We start from the raw sequence: 19791 nt of genomic DNA, 5'->3' as shown, positions 1-19791 counted from the left end.
GCGTTGGTAGGTTTAGGGCTTCTTGCTCTTCTCTAAGTTTTTTCATTTTCTGCCTACTGTGGGCGAATGCAGCCACCACATTTCGGTAGGGGTGACCCCGAATTGTCAACGATTCGATGCTTCGATCGGAGGAGCCTGATTCGACTACCAAACTCACAGTCGAATCTTCGCAGAGGTGTTATGCAATGGGGGGTCATGTCATTTTGGTTATATGGGCAGTGGCGTAACATACTGGCATGCACTGCGCTATTTATGATGTAAAGAAATGAGTCATTTTTAGGGTTGGGTACTGAAACCCCTGGTGCATATGAGCACGAGGTCTGGCTATGACCCAGCGCAGGATCGCGTCTATCCGTGTCTTCTGTGCTGTGAGACAGCTATAGAGAAGCAGCACATTCCGCACGCACCCGCAGATGACTCGTAAGTGAATATGTTCACCGTTTCCAAACATTTGTCACTTACTGAATGTTTGGGCATTTAAATATGAATTAACACCTCTTTAAATGCACGTAGTCCGTCACTTAGACTGAACTTTGCGCTGCATGATAAAAAATAAAGTAAAATAACCAAAATCACCATATATAGCAAGCACGGCGCAGACTTTTGAAACTGAAAGCAAGTGTGCGTGTCAGGGGGACAGAGAAAGAGTGCGGAGGAAGAAAGGTGAAAGGGACTTTTTGACTGTTTAAATGGTAAGATGCTTTATTGCATTCCTCCTTTACATGCGGTAAATAAAGTAACTTTATTGGTAGTTCATTGGTAATGAACGTGCTGTATTCTCGTTTGTAAAAATAATTAATTATTATCGAGTAAGTCTAGTTTTAAAAATAGTTTTGAGGCGAGATCTGGTCTATTGTATGGCACAGCATTGTTACTTGATGTTTAAGGAAAATTTATTTTAGTATTTGTGGCTTGTTTTCAAAATTATGTTCCCCTGCATTTCAGACATTTTGTCTGAACACATTTATTTTGCACATTGTGACTTGATTCTGGCTTATTTCGTTTATTTATTATAAAGGTATATTCTGTTCTAAACAAATTCTGTAAATTAATGTTTGATTGTTTTTTGGTGCATCAGTGTTGCGCTGTACCCTTAACCACCTGGTGTCGTCCACACATGCACTGCGCGTGCGCGCACACGTCTAAAAAAAATCACACACGTCTGATTCGACTATCAGTCGACTATAGGCAAGACGACTTGACAATTCTGATTCGACCATGTAAATTCTTAGTCGGGGACACCCCTACATTTTGGCACAACATGGCATTTGTGACAGCCAGGTTAAGATTATGGCAGAAACAGTTCAGCCATGGCCATTCTATTTTCCTTACAGCGGCTACAATATTGGCCCCATTATCTGTGGTGATGCATGGCAGTTTTTTTTTCATTCAATCCCCATTCTTGGAATGCATTGAGGAGATTTTCAGAGGTGTATGAAGTTTGCAGGCACCTGCTCTTCAGTTTCCATTCTTTTGTTATAAATTGGACGGTCAGACTCATAAACAGGGTCATGCTAACGCTCGACCACATATCGGTAGTGGCGGAAAAGAAATCACTTTCTTGCAAGTTGCAGTTCAGCGATGATGGTCTGCTTGGTTTCATTAAATAACTGTGGGATGACCGTGTTGGACAAATATTTTTTACTTGGTGGTTCGTATTGCTTTTCGAAGGAATGCAGCATCTCTTTGAATGCAGGCTTCTCCACGGTGCGCAGTGGCACGTTTTCGATAACTATATATGTTGCCACATTTCTTGTTAGCATCTACCATTTGTCGCTGTCTCTTTTGTATTTGGTCAGTTTGGAAAATGCCTCACCAATACCAACCTGACCAGCTGGCCGTTTGCGATCTAGGGAACTTGAAGACACTTGTGCAAACGAGGATGGGTTACATGACTGGAGATGGCTCTTGAGATTTGAAGTGTTCGCCCATTTAACACTTATTTTTTTCCACAAAGTCGACATATGGCTTCATCCAAACAAAATGGGTTCACCTCTCTCGTTTGGCACAAATCAAAAATGCTCCCAGATCGGCGATGTAGTATCAGCCAGTGTCTTGCTGCGACATCTCTGTACGTCTTAATTGAACACTGTGTGGCACGCTTGAGCATGCATAGATTTTTCAGATAAAAATAACATTTTAGTTTTATGAAATTTGTACAAATAATGTACAAAAGTGTTTTGTTTTAGCATGATAATTTGACAATTTTTTGTTTGTTTTTACTTGTCTAGTTTTAATGAAAAACTAGGGGACCCCCCAAGTTCACTATTTTAGACCTTATGAGAGGTCCCTTAAGGCTTATGAGGGGTCCGGGACCACCCCAGCCCCCCTCAATTCGAACCCTGGTGTTTACATATTGTTTATTACTGCATAGTATAATTAATTAAAATATAATTTTAATTTGTTTCATAAAGTACAAGATGATTTTATAATGCCTAAATTTTTTGCATTTTGTGTTTCAAGGTGAATAAATTACCTTTTCCCCTATATATTTCATCATTGAGGATTTCTTTAAAAAACGTCTCATCTCGTGGGATAAGTGTCTTGTCACACCCCTACAGTCTATATATGGGTTCACTATTTAAAAAGGGAAATGAACATGCGGATGCGGACATATGGATGTGACAAAAAAAGAAGAATTTCTGTGAAGTAAAATGCACAAACCAAAAGCCCTCAAACTCAACAAATATAAAAGGGGTAATAGAACATAAAACCGTTATTATATTTAAATTTTCATTTGCCTATTTATGAGGAATATGGGCCGTTATGGATGTGACAAATCTAAAAACTATGCATAAAAACAAACAAAAAAGCTTTAAAAACTTTTGAGGCTTCACATGGGTACTTAAACCACCATCCTATCAGTAGGTGACGTGGCTATGACCTATCAGTATAGAAAAAAAACATTATTTTTTTCATAGTAAGGTTGAGATTTGCATGGAATTGCCAATGTACACCAATAATATGATTGTTTCCAGTAATCAGACTTAAAGCTCCAGTGAAATATTTTTTTTTTCTTTTATTAAAAATAAGTTAGCCTTAAGGATGTCAATAAACTGATATGCTCATATGCGCTGACATACGTCGCGTTTAGATTATGTCCTTCTGTCAGGCCCAAGCATCCATTCTGGCCCCATACGTTAGTGGCCCATCGGGAAAAGTTCCGGTACTCCAGAAGGCCAGTCCGCCCCTGGTCACGGCCATAGGCCGTTATATAGGAGGGCTGTTCTGGACTTTGACAGAATGTACTACTTGTCAGACCGCCCCTGATGACGCATAATGCGCTAGATTGGAGATGGGGGATGATCCAGACAGTGTAACCATTAACAATAAAATCATAATTTTGCGTTGGTGTCACACGAGTGGTCCTCCGGTTCAGAGCTGATCATTTCGCAAACGTATCGGAACCGTTTCAAGTCTACACAGAATATTGAATGTTAAGGCTGTATGAAAGAGATAAACATCGCAGCAGCCTTGATGAGTAAAGGAGAAGACAAACGCCAGTGTCACTCACCAACGTAAGTAACAAGCTTCAAATGACACATCACTGGTATCACTGATATTCCTATTCTTTTCGATAAGACTTTTACACCACTGTGGCTATTACGTAGTTAAATGCAGCTTTGCCAGGCTGACTGTGTGCTGTAAACGAAACGCTATTGGTTATTTTAAAAGGGGGAAGGGTCACTCGATATGTCTCGTGCGCTCTGCATTTTTCAGTTGAAATTACGTCAAAGCATCAAATGATGATGCGCGTTCCAAGGCATTACAGTGGGGGATTAATGCCGTTTAACTTGTTTACATGGCGTGAGCAACCTCTTCAACATTGTTTACAACCAAACTTTGTCATTCAGATTCCTAAAATTAACACGCTGTAATCCCTAAACCCGTAAACCAATTTGGATGTGAATACACTGTTAATAATGTTGGAAGTGTGCACTTTAAGCCAGTATTCATTATAATTAAGTTAAATTTTGGTAAACGGCTAAAATCTCTATCCAAATATTTATCGACCTAACTGTATACTGTTTGCAGTGTGCCTGTGTCCCAAAAAAATTGGCTAGGTGCACCAGATGAAGCCAGTAAAATTCTGTAAATATTCACTAACCAGAGACCAAGAAAAGACTACTTGTTTACATTTACATTTAGTCATTTATCAGATGCTTTTATCCAAAGCGACTTACAGAGAGTTCAGGGAGCAATAAGCGAAATGTCATACAGGAGCAATAATACAATAGGTGCTAATACAAAGTTACTAGTTTCAACAAAAGCCAGACCAATACCTGTTGAAAGAAAGAGCAAGTTTTTTTTTTCATTTGTCTGTCAAGTATTCACAGAAGAGATGGTTTACAGTAGTTTTTAAGTAGTTTTTATGAATGTTTTGAGAGATGTGGTTTACTGGACTGAGTTAGGAAGAATGTTCCACCAGGAAGGAGTTGCTTTCCTCTCTTTTTGCGTGAAACCACTAGACTATCTTCATGCCAGGAGCTATACCTGCTTGCTGAATGGAATACAAAAGGCACCTGATCAAGATTACTCTGTAAATACCTCCACAGCAAGTATGAAACTGGAAATCCAACATGACGACCATATGCAGCTAGCCAATGGTCATGTATTTATAGCTTTCTGTGGAGAATCTCTTCCCCGACACGATTGTGTAAATGAGTGGTTTTCTTAAATTATTACACACATTTACTGAGAAATTCCGATGTGTTCATGTTAATCTGTGTGGTTTTGAGCACAATCTATGTGCTCTTGCTTTTAGCATAAATAGACTCAATGTGTAAGCGATCGCAGCACTGCTGCAAGTCATTGCTCCTGCAATGGATGGACCGTACTGTGTGCTGTGTGAATATCTTTAATCTAGTGGTTCTCAATAGGGGGCCCCCAGCTGCTTCCAAGGGGGCCTCAAGATGACCAATATTTTAAAATTAGACAAAATGAGCATGATGTTTATTATTTTTTGGCCACTTTTATAATAAATAAACATTTTTCCAGTTCATGTTAAGCACTAAAATATTTACTTGGGTAGAAAAATATTGTTGAATACAGTGAGGGGCCTTGGAGTCCAAAAGGTTGAGAACTCCTGCTCTAATCATTTACATTTATTCATTTGGCAGACGCTTTTATCCAAAGAGACTTACAAGTAGGAAAGCATATAAACATTTTGTCAACACGCTAAGCAGTACCGTTAGTTTATAAACAGTAGCGTTAGTTTACAAGTAGAGTTAGTGTCTAATCGGTTAATATGAGCATGGAAAAAAATCCACATTTGTATACGTACTTCACACGGAGTGTGTGAAATGGGCCTAAGATTAAAACATACTCCAGAAGTCTTTTTTTTCCACTGTCAATTCATACAGACTAATGCGTGATGAAATATGATGTCAGCTGGGTTTATGTATGCTGGATGAAGTTAAGCAGAGACTGTGTTCATGTTTACTACGAATGTGTGCCCGGTTGCATGACAACCATTAACAGAGGGTTTTTTTCTGAGGGCAAAAAAATCCCTGAGGAAAGGGATTTCATTGAAGAGCATTGCAACAAACATATTACCCGTCATCCTTACCTAAGTGTTTATAATAAGCTTAACACGGCAATGTGAATGCGGTTGGTATAGTTACGCTATTTAATCGACTACACAAATACATTACATCGACACAGCGTGCACAGCACTGCTGCCTGTTTACATACAGTACAAATGCGAGTTTGTATTACGTTATTTTAAATACGTTTATGAGCGTATAAAAGCATGGATTATTTAATTAGATTTCTTTTATCCGCATTTTTCTGTTCTTTTTCTGTAGCAAGTCATAGATAGATTCAGTGTATGTTGCTGTGAGAAGAGAAGGTTCACACAGTTCAAGAGAGAGTGATTGACAGCGTGATTGAATCGATCGTTTCCACCCAACAATAGGCTATATAGAGTTTAGGTATGACATGATGTGTTTATTGAGTTTTAGTTAATTCAAATTTTCTTTACTACAACCTTTTAAAGTCGAATCTCACTATTATATTTAATATTTACAAAAATACTGTAGGTATAATTTAGGAGCCTGTTTGATTTGGGGTAAGTTTTACTTTTTGATTAATGTTTGTGTTTCTGAGGCTCTAGATTACATGCAGCTACTATCACTTGTAGCAAAAAACAACGGTGGATGGTGTTATAGATATATCGTCATTTGTATCGTATTTTCGGATTAGCTAATGTAAATGCTCATCAAAGTTTTATTATTATAATATGAACAGTTTAGAGAATATTATAAAGTAGTTCTGAAAATACCCTGAAGATATCAACAGATTACTTAATTATATGATTAAATATTATTAAACGTTTATAATTTATGTTCTAGGCTATGTTATACAGTATGCATGCATTAGGCCTATTTAAAAACATGACAATAGGCTATGTATAACAAATAAATATGATATAAATGTGCAATCTCAAGAGATCAGATTATAATTGTGACAAGTGTTATGATGTTGATCATGGAGTAAGTATTTCAACAGACTTTCTCTCATCTTCTCAAATGCATTACTCAATTAAGAGTGAGCGACACGTCAAAATTGCCGAAGTGGCGCACGTTTTAAGTTTTTTGTGGATCGCTTAAAGAGCATTGATCGCTTAAAGAGCATCATTTGTGCTTGACTCAACACAACATTACTTTCACTTTACATCTAGCCTTTACGCAGAGGCTTAAATTAAGATATACGCGTGGATGCACTTTCATATTGTACTTGTCATGTCATTGTACCCGAGATACTGTTGAGAGTGCGAGAGCGTGCAACTATCTTTTAATCTATGATGATTTGCAGTTAAACTGCGGGTCACATGCATTTCGAACCATAGAGCACGATCCGTACGGATCACGGATTTCACCACTAATGGACTGTATTGTATGGGGAGGTATGTGTTTTGTTAAAAAACATCCTCAGGTTAATGTCCTGCCTCATGAGGGATGGTGAAACATAAAGGTACTTTTTGTCTTTGTTTAGCTGTACTGTTTAACCCTGGAGGTTGACATAACATCCATCATTCATAAACCTATGTTTCGTTAGCCATGTCCTTCTGGACTCTTACATACACAGTTACTGTGTATTATCAGGGGATTTTTTATCATCTTTGGAGACAGCTAAAATAGACTTGTGTGCTGCTGTAACCATAGCAAATACTTGAGTGTTGTGTGTTTCAATGTATAACAGAAGTTAAAGGAATATTCTAGGGATGATTGCATCATTCACTGAAGGTTAGGCGGTAAATTAGTCTCAGCCTCAGATGTCACACCCACAGACCGTGGGCTGAACATCTGATGCATAAGGTAGAGGTCTGCATTCCTGCAGCTCTGGACCTGATAAGAATTCTTGCGGCAAGGTATCAAATTCCCGAATAAAAGACAGTAGTGGTCGGTAGGTTTTTGCAATCACATGGTTTTGATGACGAAGTGCAGCTGGAGGGCAGGCAGTGATTTTCTACATAGAAATTCATCACATCATAAATTCAAAATGCCTATGTTTTGCAAAACCACAAGGCGTTTTATTGTGTAGCAAAAGTTGTTGTTCATTAAGGGGGAAATGCAAGTATTGACTGAAAAACGGAGGAAAAAGTGACTTGCGAGTCAGAGCAGGACCTGCGAGAGGAGCAGAGTCGGATAACTTTCGAAACCGCTTTATGGTGGTTTAATGTACCCAAACAACGACCAGGGAAGCCCAAATGTCTGTCAAATCGTATTTGTAATAAACACTAGCTGCTGTTAAATGAACAAGCCCTTATTAAAGGCGGAATAGACGATTTGCAGAGGTGGGTAGAGTAGCCAAAATCTTTACTCAAGTAAAAGTACAAGTAACTTGAGAAATTGTTACTCAAGTAAAAGTAAAAGTCACTATTTTAAAATTTACTTGAGTAAAAGTAAAAAAGTATGCAATGAAAAAACTACTCAAGTAGCTAGTTACTTAGTTACTTTGTAATACTAATATTACATTTTAATCAATATTTTTAATTATCATAAGCAAATATCTTTGCAATATACTAGAGAGACTAAAGAATAGACAAACACAGAAGAGACAAGCATTTCTGTAAATTTCATGTAGTCCTGATGTCAATGTAGTTTACACAACTTATTTAGAATAATAGACAATGTCAAACTAAAGCATAAACTAAACTCAGAGCATTTCCTAAGATGATCTAGAACATCTGCAGTGCTCTCTTAAATGAAATGCACATTTTTGAACAAAGCTCATGTTTTCTCGTGTTGTGTCACGTGTGTGTTGTGAAACGCTCTTACTTGTAAACAAACAGTAAACAGTGAACCACACGCCCATCAACAAGTTTTCTTCCTTCTGTTCTTCAAATGTATATTTCTGCAAGTCCACGTCTCTGTGTCTGACAGGTAACGCGCATGTTGCTGTGTCTGACGAACAGGTCGCGCGGGTGCGCGCATATGGCGGGCATTTATCATCGCTGGCAAACAATATGACACATTTGCAGTTTTGATTGTATAGATATAGATTAATATCCACTTCATCCAATGCTCTTTGTGTTCTGCATGTTCTTAAGTTTTGCGCTACGAGGAGTGAGTTATCCTGCTTCAGATGATTCAGATCATGCTGCGAACTGAACAAATCATTTGAACTGATTCATTAGCCTATTCAAATGGTTTTGCCCATTGTTCAATTAATGCTTTCAAAAGAATCGACTCAAAAGAATCGATCACTCGGGAATGCCCGTAAAAAGAGATGACAACCTTGAAATAAACAACGCGTTTTAAAAAGCATATTTTAACATGAAGGAACGTCACGCAATGTAAATTATGTAACGAAGTAAAAGTACAGATTTTCTATTAGAAATTTACTCAAGTAAGAGTAAAAGTACACACTTTTAATTTAACTTAAAAAGTACATATTTTCCAAAATGTTACTCAAGTAAATGTAACGAAGTAAATGTAGCGAGTTACTACCCACCTCTGACGATTTGGTAAGATGCTAACTTTAGCATGCTAGCACTGAAATCATGATCCCACCCTCCATGCGAATCGCCATCCAAAGCCACACCTCCTCCAATAAACATGAACGCGCACAAACCAGAAGCTCTTGGATCAATTCCAATTACATCATGTCTCATTCACCAGTGAGGACATGTTACAGTACAAAGTAAATAACGTAACTACAATAGCGAAAAACGGGATTAGATGCATAGTTCCCGTTAGATGCTGGGTAACAATGTAATACATAAAGGTCCACAAACTACAGAAGCAACATAATCAAAACCCATCAAAATCGAATCATGACATGTACCTATCTGTCCAGAAGTTACCATGGCATCATCTTTGAAACCCTTGTCTACCGTAGGTGCTCCCAGCGTGGAAAAGCAACACTGATTATAATCATACCTGTCAATACTCCTGTTTTGGCCAGAATTTTCCAATTTTTCACACCCATCTCCTGTTGAAACCTCCAGGGACAAAATCATGAACAGACCGAACGGGAAACCCCTGCGAACCGACCTAGATTAGATGTTTTTAGTCGTGGCAGTTTTTAAGATGGCCTTTATTTCTGTTCGTCCTTTGAAAGTGCCACTTGTAAACTTGCACACATTTAACAAGGGGGAAAGTTAGGTTCCAGGTGTTAACCTGCCATTCTTCCGCTGTGTCTGCACAGGGTATTGTCAACGCACTGATGACGTATGGCGTGAAAGGGGTGCGCAGTGGGATGCAAAATACGTTGACTGAAAATGGACAGATGACATATCATTTCCCTTGCACCGAGGACAATGATTGGGCAAAGTTTTTTGGTCCTACACCTTTCACAGACGATATATAATTATAAAAATACCAATGTATCACATTACTTATTGATTTCTATCAGGATGTTAAGAGTCTTCCAACCAGCATGACAAAAAGAAAACCAGTTTCTGGACAGGATTGCCTACTCAACCTTTAACCAGATAAAGTAAAAAAATCTCACGTTAAACGTTTCAAGAAGTCCATTAATGTGCTGAAATTACGACCGCAGAAAACCAAATGTGAAAAAGCATAATTGGACCACTTTAACGGGATGATCAATGATCTTCTCTCTTTTTCTCAGTTTATGATATTTTTTATTTCTTTTTCTCAGGCTGAAGGGGGAGCTTGCCTATAATTACAAGGGCCCAAGAACCAAAGATGACATAATCGAGTTTGCCAACCGGGTAGCAGGGTAAGGCTTTTAATATAGAAGCTTTCTGGTCAAACATTAAGTAAATGTAATTTTGTGTTTTATTGTTACAGAGTGATACAAATTGCATGTTAATGCAAGTATCTAAATTGCCATGTACGTGGCAAAAAATCCATAGTTTTTACAAAGAAAACTGGCAACGCTGGTTAAAAATAAAGGAAACCGATAAACAGCTATGCAGTTTAAACTGTGACAGAAATGCTACCAAAATATTATGTATTATGGCTATTTTTGTATATTCTATAATTCTCAATAGTATGTTTCATAGCAATGTCTTTTGTTTCATACTCATTCAAAACTGGGTAACACTTTATAATAACTTTCATTAATAAATCATTAACAAACATTATATAATACTTAACATATCATTAGTTACTATATATTCAAATAGCTAGAAACGTAACAATGTTTTTGTTCATATTTACTAAAAAACTTGTTAAACATTACCTAATGATTAACAGGTCATTATTTAATGTAAATTAAAATGCTTACAAATGTCATTACACTTTTAATTCATATGATAATGCACATCTTGAAAACCCACAAAACATTTGGACAGATGTTATACAATGATTGAAAGCTTTTGTTATTGTACTTAACACTTTTGCTGCTATTGAGTATGATATGGCTAAGGTTAGGGACAGGTTTAGTGGTACGTGTAGGTTTAAGGGTTAGTAAGGGGTCAACAGTGTACAGGGGTCAATTTGATGACTATGATTTGATTTCTGATGATTACTGTTATCTACTGTTCTCTTTAAATGTTGATTCATTTTCTCTGGTTGCTGACTGATTAAAGGAACATTCTATTTAATTGTAGACAATAATATGCTAATGTAAATGTTGTGGCAAAACATGCCTTGCACCCAAATTACAATGAGTGTTACTGTTATACCTTTAGCAAGCATTAAATGTATCTAACCACCCTTTACACAAATGTTGTAAAAGTCCTAAATGATTAGTAAACATTTATAAACATTCACAAAAATGAAGAATAGTCAACTTTAGATTAGGTACTGCAAAAACATGAACAAATTATAACTAAATTATTTTTAAAGATGAAAATGATTAGCTAAAATGTCAAAATAGTAGAAGTCTACAAAACAAACAAAGAACAAATGTATGACCTTTACGGACTGTAATACGTTAAATGAATAGTTTGTGAAGTACTTGTAATTACCAAGCAAGTTTTTAACATTTGTAAATGTAAAAAGTTTTTTTCAGAACATATAAAGTATATAAAATAAACTTGTGATCATTGTATAATTTCTGTTAAAATCTTTTGTAGATTTTTATAAAGTGCATGATGTATGAATTGAAAGTTTAATAACATATCGTCGCTGTCGGGCGGATACCTCCTATGTCCAAATTTGGTCAATTTCATATTTTTTCACAAATCGATGCTATTGGTCAGTCCCCATGTGGGTCTGTTATTTTTACAAATTATTAACCAATCTAAAGTGTTTAAAATAGCTTGTGAGCAAATCTCTTAACTCCATTGGACACTTCAACTGTCTGAGAAGACTCCACCTCTTCTTCACTCCGCGGGAGCCTCTAGGCATTATGTCTCTTGATTGAAAGTTTTTTAGACAATAACGAGTGAAAATAGTTAGGTTCGATACATTTGAGTAGGCCTGTTTTGTTAAAAATCGATAGCGTTAATTCTTCGGTGCAAAAGGAAGCCAGTGAGCCACGAAGGTAAATTTGCGAGCAGATTCAGCAAATTACCGCCTATTAGACAGCCTAGTCAGCTCATCGTTTTTTGTATTACATCACTTATAGTTCTTAAACCTTTAAAATAGAGTTTAGGAAGAAGTATGTAACCACAATCGTTAGCTTTGGTTAACGATTGAAGAGTTTTCTCTTGTCAAGAGGCTCAACGCCACCGACGACTTTATTTACATGCAGATTAATTTCCGCCTATATTAGACAGCCTGTTTAACGTTTTATTTTGGTATTGCATCACTCATGGCTCTAACGTTTAAAATAGAGTTTATGTAACCACAATCATTAGCTTTCATTAGCTCTTAAAGCCTCGTCTCTTGTCAAAAGGCTCAACGCGACCGCAGACTTTGATGAACACTGATTACTAATTACCACCTAACGCCACCTTGCACCATAGTGACGGGTAATAATAGATTATGACGTATTTTTTACGAGCCTGTCAGTCAAAATGACGGACAATAAAAAAGTCTAGCGCAACCTCTGGTGTGTACGTGTGAAAATGCGTGTGCTGCAGTCAGACAGAGAGGTAAGGAGCCTATAGGCCCATCAGTTAAACAGAGTGGATGTAGCCGATGACAGAAGATGAAAAGAACGATTGACAACTTTTTCGTGAAGACTGTTAAGTTAAGGCCTGATCCGTCCGAAAATCATAAGCAATGCTCTTACACGGAGCCATCAACCTCCCAGGTTATGTCAAGCCCTGGTCCATTTATCTTGAGATGTTATAAGTTTAAATTTCAGTTCAGTGAAGCACTTTAAGCACCAACACTTTTTCAGTAAGTTACCTTTCTTGTAGATTTGTGCTTCAAATAAAGAACTTTATGTTGACCAGATTGTTAGTTAATCATTTATAAGTCAATTTTGCCTATATGGACATTTAAAAAAAATGGTAAAGCCTGGTAAAACCAGTTAAATGTTAAATGCGATGCGGTTGAAAGTTTGGGTGCACCTAGGTGCACAAGTGCAACCAGTGCAAAAAGTTAGTCTAGAGCCCTGGTAGTGATTGGTCGAATACTGCAAGCGTGTGATGGAAATGTAATGCCTCTTACCATATTTGGACCATCAGGTTCCAAAGCAATTTTGCTGACAGGAACGCCCACCTTAATTGCGTATACATTTGGGCAGTCTTAGTCAACTCATACCAGGAATGACGTAGATTTGTGGGGGTGTGGTTACACAAGGTGTTTCATGCAGGTCTGGTTGAGAATTCGCTTTTAGATAGTATGCATCTTTTGTTCCTACACTTTAATTTTTTCGTGTCTAATACATGCACGGTAGGGCTGTAACGATACACCAAACCCACGATTCGGTTCGTATCACGAATCTTTTGGGGGGGAGTGTTGGAGGAGAGAAAAAAAGAAATATTTTGGGAAGACAAAACGTCTTGGTTACGGATGTAACGTTGTGTCGAACCGACAGAATGGGGTTTGTCTTGAGAACCTATCATCTTCTGAGTATTTAGAAAAGGCCAATGAAAATTGGCGAATGAAATTTGCATGCCGGGCTCCTCCCCGGATGTCTGGGTATAAGAGGGAAGCCGGCGTGCTCATTCATTCAGCATTGGTCTGAGGAGCCTAAAGCATCCTCCCCCGACCGCTGGGGTGGGCGGCCAGTGTTGTGGCATGAGGGACAAGACGTTCCCTTTCTGTCGGTCTCTCGACGTTGTGTCGAACCGACAGAATGGGGTTCCTATGGAAAACGCCACAGCACTGAGCCGCGTCACAATCTCTGCGGAGCGACGTTGACTGGCCTGGGCGAGTCAGACGAACACGCTAACGCGAAATTATGACCCTCCAGTGGAGAGGAAGGGGGACCCAGAGCTTTACACAAAGTTGGGAAGCCCCTGTCACCGGCCGTCACGGGCGGAGGCCTAGTTCTCTAAATGGCGAGAAGCCGCCCGGCACCGTACGGGCCACTGGGTAAGCATTATTCCCCCCTGGGGGAAAAACGTTGCAGAGGCCACTGCCTACCATAGGGAGGAATAGTAGAGACACCACATGGTCTCACCATCAGGGGAGAACTCATGGGAGGAATGTGCGGACTGCAGGAGTTAACCGCAAGGTGGGAGTCCACCTGGGGAGGTCATGGGTTGCCAAGGTGGGAACCATTCATGAGGATACATCAGACGGAACCGGAGGGGGGTTACCACGTCTGGAGCACTAGGTCCGGTTAGAGCTATGTGGGAGATAACTCAACTGTTCCCCGGCCTAAGGGGGCAGGGCTGCTCTGCCCAGCCTGTCCCCTGGAAGGGTGCTTGGTGATGGATGGAATGCCTGTTCTTTACCCAAGGGGAAAGAAGTGAGGCGGGATCGCCACTGCTCCCCCCGGAGGGGTAAGGGCTTCCGCAGGCGTATGCCCTACCGGCTGCCGGTCCCACACCTTGCCAGGATGCGTGCTGACACCGGTTCCGCGCGTAGGTATTAGAACCTCACGGAGTTGATGGGCGTAGCCCAACCCGCAGCTCTGCAGATGTCTGCCAGAGAGGCGCCCTGAGCCAGTGCCCATGAGGGGTGTGCCTCACTCCCCACGGGCAGGGGCGAATAGAGATCGGTATGCCCTAACGAGGGCATCCACGATCCAGTGCGCCAGCCTCTGTTTGGAGACAGCCCTCCCTTCTGCTGACCTCCGAAACAGACAAAGAGCTGCTCAGAGCTTCTGGGCTCTGCGTGCGGGCCAAGTAGAGGCGCCGTGTACTGGACACAACACGGATAGGTTGGGTCTTCCTCCCCGGTGGGGAGCGCCTGCAGGTTCACCACGTGGTCTCTCGGGAGAGTGGTGGGAACCTTGGGCATGTAGCCGGGGCGGGCTCTCAAGATAACGTGAGAATCCCGGCCCCGAGTTCTAGGCAATCTGTGGACATGGAGGGTGCTTGCAGATCCCCTACCCTCTTGGAGGTGCGGAAAGCCGTCTTTATCAGGACTGAGAAAGAGCGGCAATCCCGAGAGGCTCGAAGGGGGCGGGGCCTCTTGAGGCCCGCCACCTAGGTCGCAAGAGGGTATGGAGCGCGGAAGGTGGTCACCCCTCGCTCCCCTTAGGAACCTAATGACCAGGCCGTGCTGTCCCAGAGGCTACCCAGCACTTGGGTCATGATGAGCGGCCGAAGCGGCTACATACATTCCCAGTGTGGAGGGGGAGAGGTTACTCCCCAGTCTCTCTAGAGGACGGGACAGCTCGTACCCGACCGAGCAACTCCGCGAGTCTTCTCACAGAGAAGAGCAACAGGAAGAGAAGAGGCGCCACCTATGGGCGTATAGCCGCCCAGTGGCCGAAGCCCTAGCCTGAGTGACGTCCCAACCAGACCGGGGGTGGGTCACTCAGGATCTCCTCGTCCCGTCCAGACATGGAGCCCAGGTTCTGCCTGGGATGCCGTAACATGCCCCTTCCCCTGGGGATTAGCCAGGGGGAGCGGCCAGGGGGGAGTTGTTGTCAGAGCCTTAGCTCCGAGAACCAAGTCCTGGTTAGGCCAAGGGGCGTAACTAGTACCACTTAATGCTCCTCTTCCCTGGCCTTGCACAGGACCTGTGCAATGAGGCTCACTGGGGGGAAGCGTACTTCCGCTTGTCCAGCGGCCAGCTGTGCGCAAGGGCATCCGTGCCAAGGGTTGCCTCGGACAGGGAGTACCAAAGCGGACAATGGGTGGAGTCCGGGGAGACAACAGGACCACCTGTGCCTGGCTGAACCTCTCCCAAATGCGCTGGCTGCGCGGGGATGGAGTCGCCACTCCCCGCGAGGTGTCGACTGACGAGAGAGCGCATCGGCTGTCTGGTTCAGGACGCTTGGGATGTGTGTGGCTCGCAGGGAACTGATCACCTGCTGACTCCAGAGGAGGAGGCGCCGGGCGAGTCATGTTTAGCTGCCGTGAGCGAATCCAATGATATACGCCACAGCAGCTGTGCTGTCCGACCGGACCAGCACGTGCCTGCCCTGCACGAGAGGTAGTAGCCTCCTCAATGCAAGTAGCACAACCAACAACTCTAGGCAGTTGAAATGCCAACGCAGGCGGGGGCCCGATCCACCGCCCCGACACTGCTTGCCCGTTTGCACACGGCACCCCAACCCCAAGAAGGTCATGGAGACCAGGGGGTTAGGGTGTGTCGGCAGAAAGCGTGTGACCATACGCCTGCTGCCGGTGTGCCACGCTCTCCAAGGAACTTGACTCTGAGCCAGTGTTGGAGCGGTCGTATGTGCATCGACCGAGGGGGACCACCCCCGCCGAGGATGCCATGTATCCCAGGAGCCTCTGAAATTGTTTCGGGGGACCGCTGACTGTCTGAAAGCTTCAGGCAGTTCAACACTGATCGGGTGGCTCTGTAGTCAGTCGCACTGCCTCTTGAGGCCGCGTGGGTGCGGGCTTCCTCGTCGCGGGTCTCGCGCCCCCCGCGGGGGGTGAGCAGGGCCGCTCATGAGGACAGAGTCGAGTTCCTACCGAGAAAGAGGACGCTCTGCACCGGGGAGAGCTTGCTCTTCTCAGTTGACCTGTAGCCCCACCGATCTAGGTGCCGGAGCACCAGGTCCCTGTGTGTACACAACAGATCTCGAGAGTGCGCCAAACTGAGCCAGTCGTCGAGATAGTTTAGTACCCGCACACCTCCTTCCCTAAGGGGAAGGAGGCGGCTTCCACGACCTTCGTAAAGACTCTGGAGACAGGGACAGACCGAAGGGGAGGACCCTGTACTGATATGCCCGTCCCTCGAACACGAACCGTCGGAACGGCCGATGTCGAGGGAGGATCGAGACATGAAGTACGCGTCCTTCAGGTCGATTGCCATGAACCAGTCCTGACACCTGACGGACGTCAGGATGCGCTTCTGCGTGATCAACCTGAAAGGCAGCTACTGTGTAGGTGCCTGTTCAGAACACACAGACCCAAGATAGGGCGCAACCCCCCGCCTTTCTTGGGGACAATGAAGTACAGGCTGTAAAACCCGCTGAACATCTCGGCTGGTGAGACGGGCTCGATCACTCCCTTCACCAGAAGGGTGGCGGCCTCGGCCCGAAGTACGGGGACATCCTAACCTCTGACTGAGGTATATCGGATGCTGAACTTGGCGGGCGTGAGGCGACTGGATCGCGTAGCCGAGACGGATCGTCTTCCCTAGCCAGCCTGACAGTCTGGGAAGCCGGACAGGCTCCCAGAAATGAGACGGGGACTAAAGGTACGATCTTTTTCATCGTCCCCCCGGGGGGTGGTTCGATGGCTAGCAGTACGGATTCCTTGCCGGGGGAGGTCCCCCGGGGAGGAGATCGGCTCTGCTGTTTTTCCTGCCTGGCGACTGCGCAGCTCAACGCACTGTCTGACTGAGAGTGCTGAGGGCTGGTGTTTATACTCGACATTGCGCTTCGCCATACGCAACGTCGAGTTTGCCGTTCACCGTCGTGCAGAGGGTGGGAGCGGCTGTGATAACCCAGAGAGAGAGGAAACTCTCCTTAGAGAGTAAGTGGGCGCTAGCCCCCCGGAGGGGGCCAGCAGATGGAGAGACGGGGCAGGATCCGTCCCTATCCGACTTCCCAGCGATTTGGCTGGGGTCGGGCCCAATGGTAGCCTCGATCCCCCTGAGGTCTTCCCATGAGGGCCGCTTCACCGCGGCTGCTGATGGGGCGATGGTCTCCTCTTCGCTGTCTCCTCCAGGGGGGGCCGCCTGAGTGGGGGGCGCCAGAGCTGGAGGGCGTCGAAGAGGACCAGGGCTGCTGGGAAGCAGACAGTGCACGGGACTCGACGGCCGAGGCGGCCGAGTTGCGGCACGGAGGACTGCTTCTTTACTGTCGAGAACCCTCCGGGGGAGGCCGCGTGCGGGTCTCGCGCCCCCCCGACGGGCGGGGGGTGAGCGGGGCCGCTGCGGCTCGACAGTAACACAACCAGCCCCCCCTTGCGAGACGGGTGCGTCGAGAAAGCGGACCTTCTCGGCGTTACTCATCTGCGCAAGGATCGGCCAGAGGAGTTTCTCATGGACCACAAGTGTGGACATCGTCCGACCCAGGGCCCCGTGGTCACCTTGGTCCCGTGAGCGAGGTCGGTGGCGGCGCGGAGTTCCTGCATAAGCGCTGGGTCGGTCTTACCCTCGTGGAGCTCTCTCAACGCCCTGGCCTGGCAGGAGCCATAGCGTGGAGAGAGGAGGCAGCTTGGTCCGCCGCAATGTAAGCTCTCGACACCAGAGATGCCGAGACCCCACATGCTTTGGACGGAGTCTAGGTCGAGCCCCCCCAGGTGGCCGCGCCTACGGGCAGAGTGCACCGCGGCGGCATACTCCACTGGGGGACATCGAGTATCCTCTAGCTGTCTCAACCTCGAGGGAAGAGAGGGTGACGGAACTTTGTTTGACGTGAAACGTGCCGGAAAGGGCGTTCCAGGTCTTACTAAGTTCCTCATGCACTTCCGGTAAACACGGCACTGGGGGCGGGCGCGGCTTGGAGCCGCGCTCAAACCCAGAGGCGCCATGTAGCCAGCCGCGAGCGCCGGGGAGGCAGTGCGGGCATCTGCAACCCAACACTCACGGCGGCCGGGAAGCATGGCTGACATTTCGACGTCCGATTAGTCCTGCCGCCACGGAACGGGGAGCAAACGAGGTGGTGGCTGAGTCCCGTGGGAACACAGCCACCTGTGACGCAACGTCTGAATCGTCACCGCCCGCAGTGCGGGCAGGACGTATCCACAACGTCTGCCCCAGCGTACTGGAAGCAGGCATTGTGTCCGTCCCCCTCCTCGATGAGTGTGTTGCACCCATGAGAACAGCGGGACAAGCCACGCTGGAGAAATTTGCTCTTTTAGAAAAGGAAATTTGCTCGAACACCTCCGGAACTGCCGAGACGCCCAGGGGAGAGTCACTGCAGGAAGGGACCGTCCGCTGTCCACGTCGTAGATTCCAGCAGAAAGAAAGATCATCCAGATCGTAGAGAAGCTCACCAGATGCGTAGGCTCTGAAGAACAAAAGGTGAATGAATGAGCACGCCGGCTTCCCTCTTATACCCGGACATCCGGGGAGGAGCCCGGCATGCAAATTTCATTCGCCAATTTTCATTGGCCTTTTCTAAATACTCAGAAGATGATAGGTTCTCAAGACAAACCCCATTCTGTCGGTTCGACACAACGTCGAGAGACCGACAGAAAGGGAAAGATTTTTTTATTAAATAACATTTGAAAAACCTGTATAAACTGAACACCAAAGAACAATATTAACTATGCAAATTATTAACAATATACCTAAAGCTATAAAACTTCTGTTTTCTTTGTAACAAAATACTGTTGAGAAACAAACAGAACTAAACTCCATTGTGGAGATGATTCGAGCATGTTGAGAATTCTTCTTCAATGAAGTTCTCTTACATTTACAAAGTAAATTAAATGGCTACTGTTTCACACTGAGGTAACTGAGGCTTACTGTCTGTGCTGTAAACCACAAATCAAGTAAGTAAACATTAAATAAATAAACAACTTCTTTCTCTTAAGAACACCAAACTTGTTGTTGAGTTGATTTAAGGGAGTTGAAAATTCTTCTTCAGAAACACCATCATGTCCAAATTGTCTGGTGAGAGGCTTGCTCTCTGTGCTGTGACAATGTCACCTGCAGTGGAAAACACTCTCTCACTGGGGACAGATGTGGCTGGGATTCCAAGGTAACTTTTAGCCAACTTGGCTAAATGGGGGAACTGGTTCTGGTTGTCCTTCCACCACACAAGTGGATTTGACTCCACTGAGAGGCTCTGCGCTGCTCTGTAATGCTGCACCTCCTCATCCACCACTTCAGACAAAGGCTTGGATGACGATGCGTGTTCCATTGGAAAGATGTCTCCAAACAGTTCAGCCATCGGTGCTCTTTTGGCTGGAGGAGGACAGTCACTGCTGCTGGAAGCTATCTCTGATTG

At 44.2% G+C, this 19791-nt stretch overlaps 1 protein-coding gene across 1 annotated transcript in view; it reads left to right on the top strand.

The window, feature by feature from the left end:
- tmx3b (thioredoxin related transmembrane protein 3b) overlaps positions 1-19791 on the top strand; it is a 108936-nt gene that overhangs the window by 27973 nt on the left and 61172 nt on the right. The window contains exon 4 of the mRNA XM_057327556.1: positions 10111-10191. Within this exon, the coding sequence (XP_057183539.1) occupies positions 10111-10191 (81 nt within the window). The remainder of the gene's footprint in view (positions 1-10110; positions 10192-19791) is intronic.

The sequence above is a fragment of the Triplophysa rosa genome, unplaced genomic scaffold (assembly GCF_024868665.1).
Source record: "Triplophysa rosa unplaced genomic scaffold, Trosa_1v2 scaffold248_ERROPOS245281, whole genome shotgun sequence".
Taxonomy (NCBI): Eukaryota; Metazoa; Chordata; class Actinopteri; order Cypriniformes; family Nemacheilidae; genus Triplophysa; species Triplophysa rosa.
Note: the sequence above shows the minus strand (reverse complement) of the source record. Positions and strands in the feature narration are given on the sequence as shown.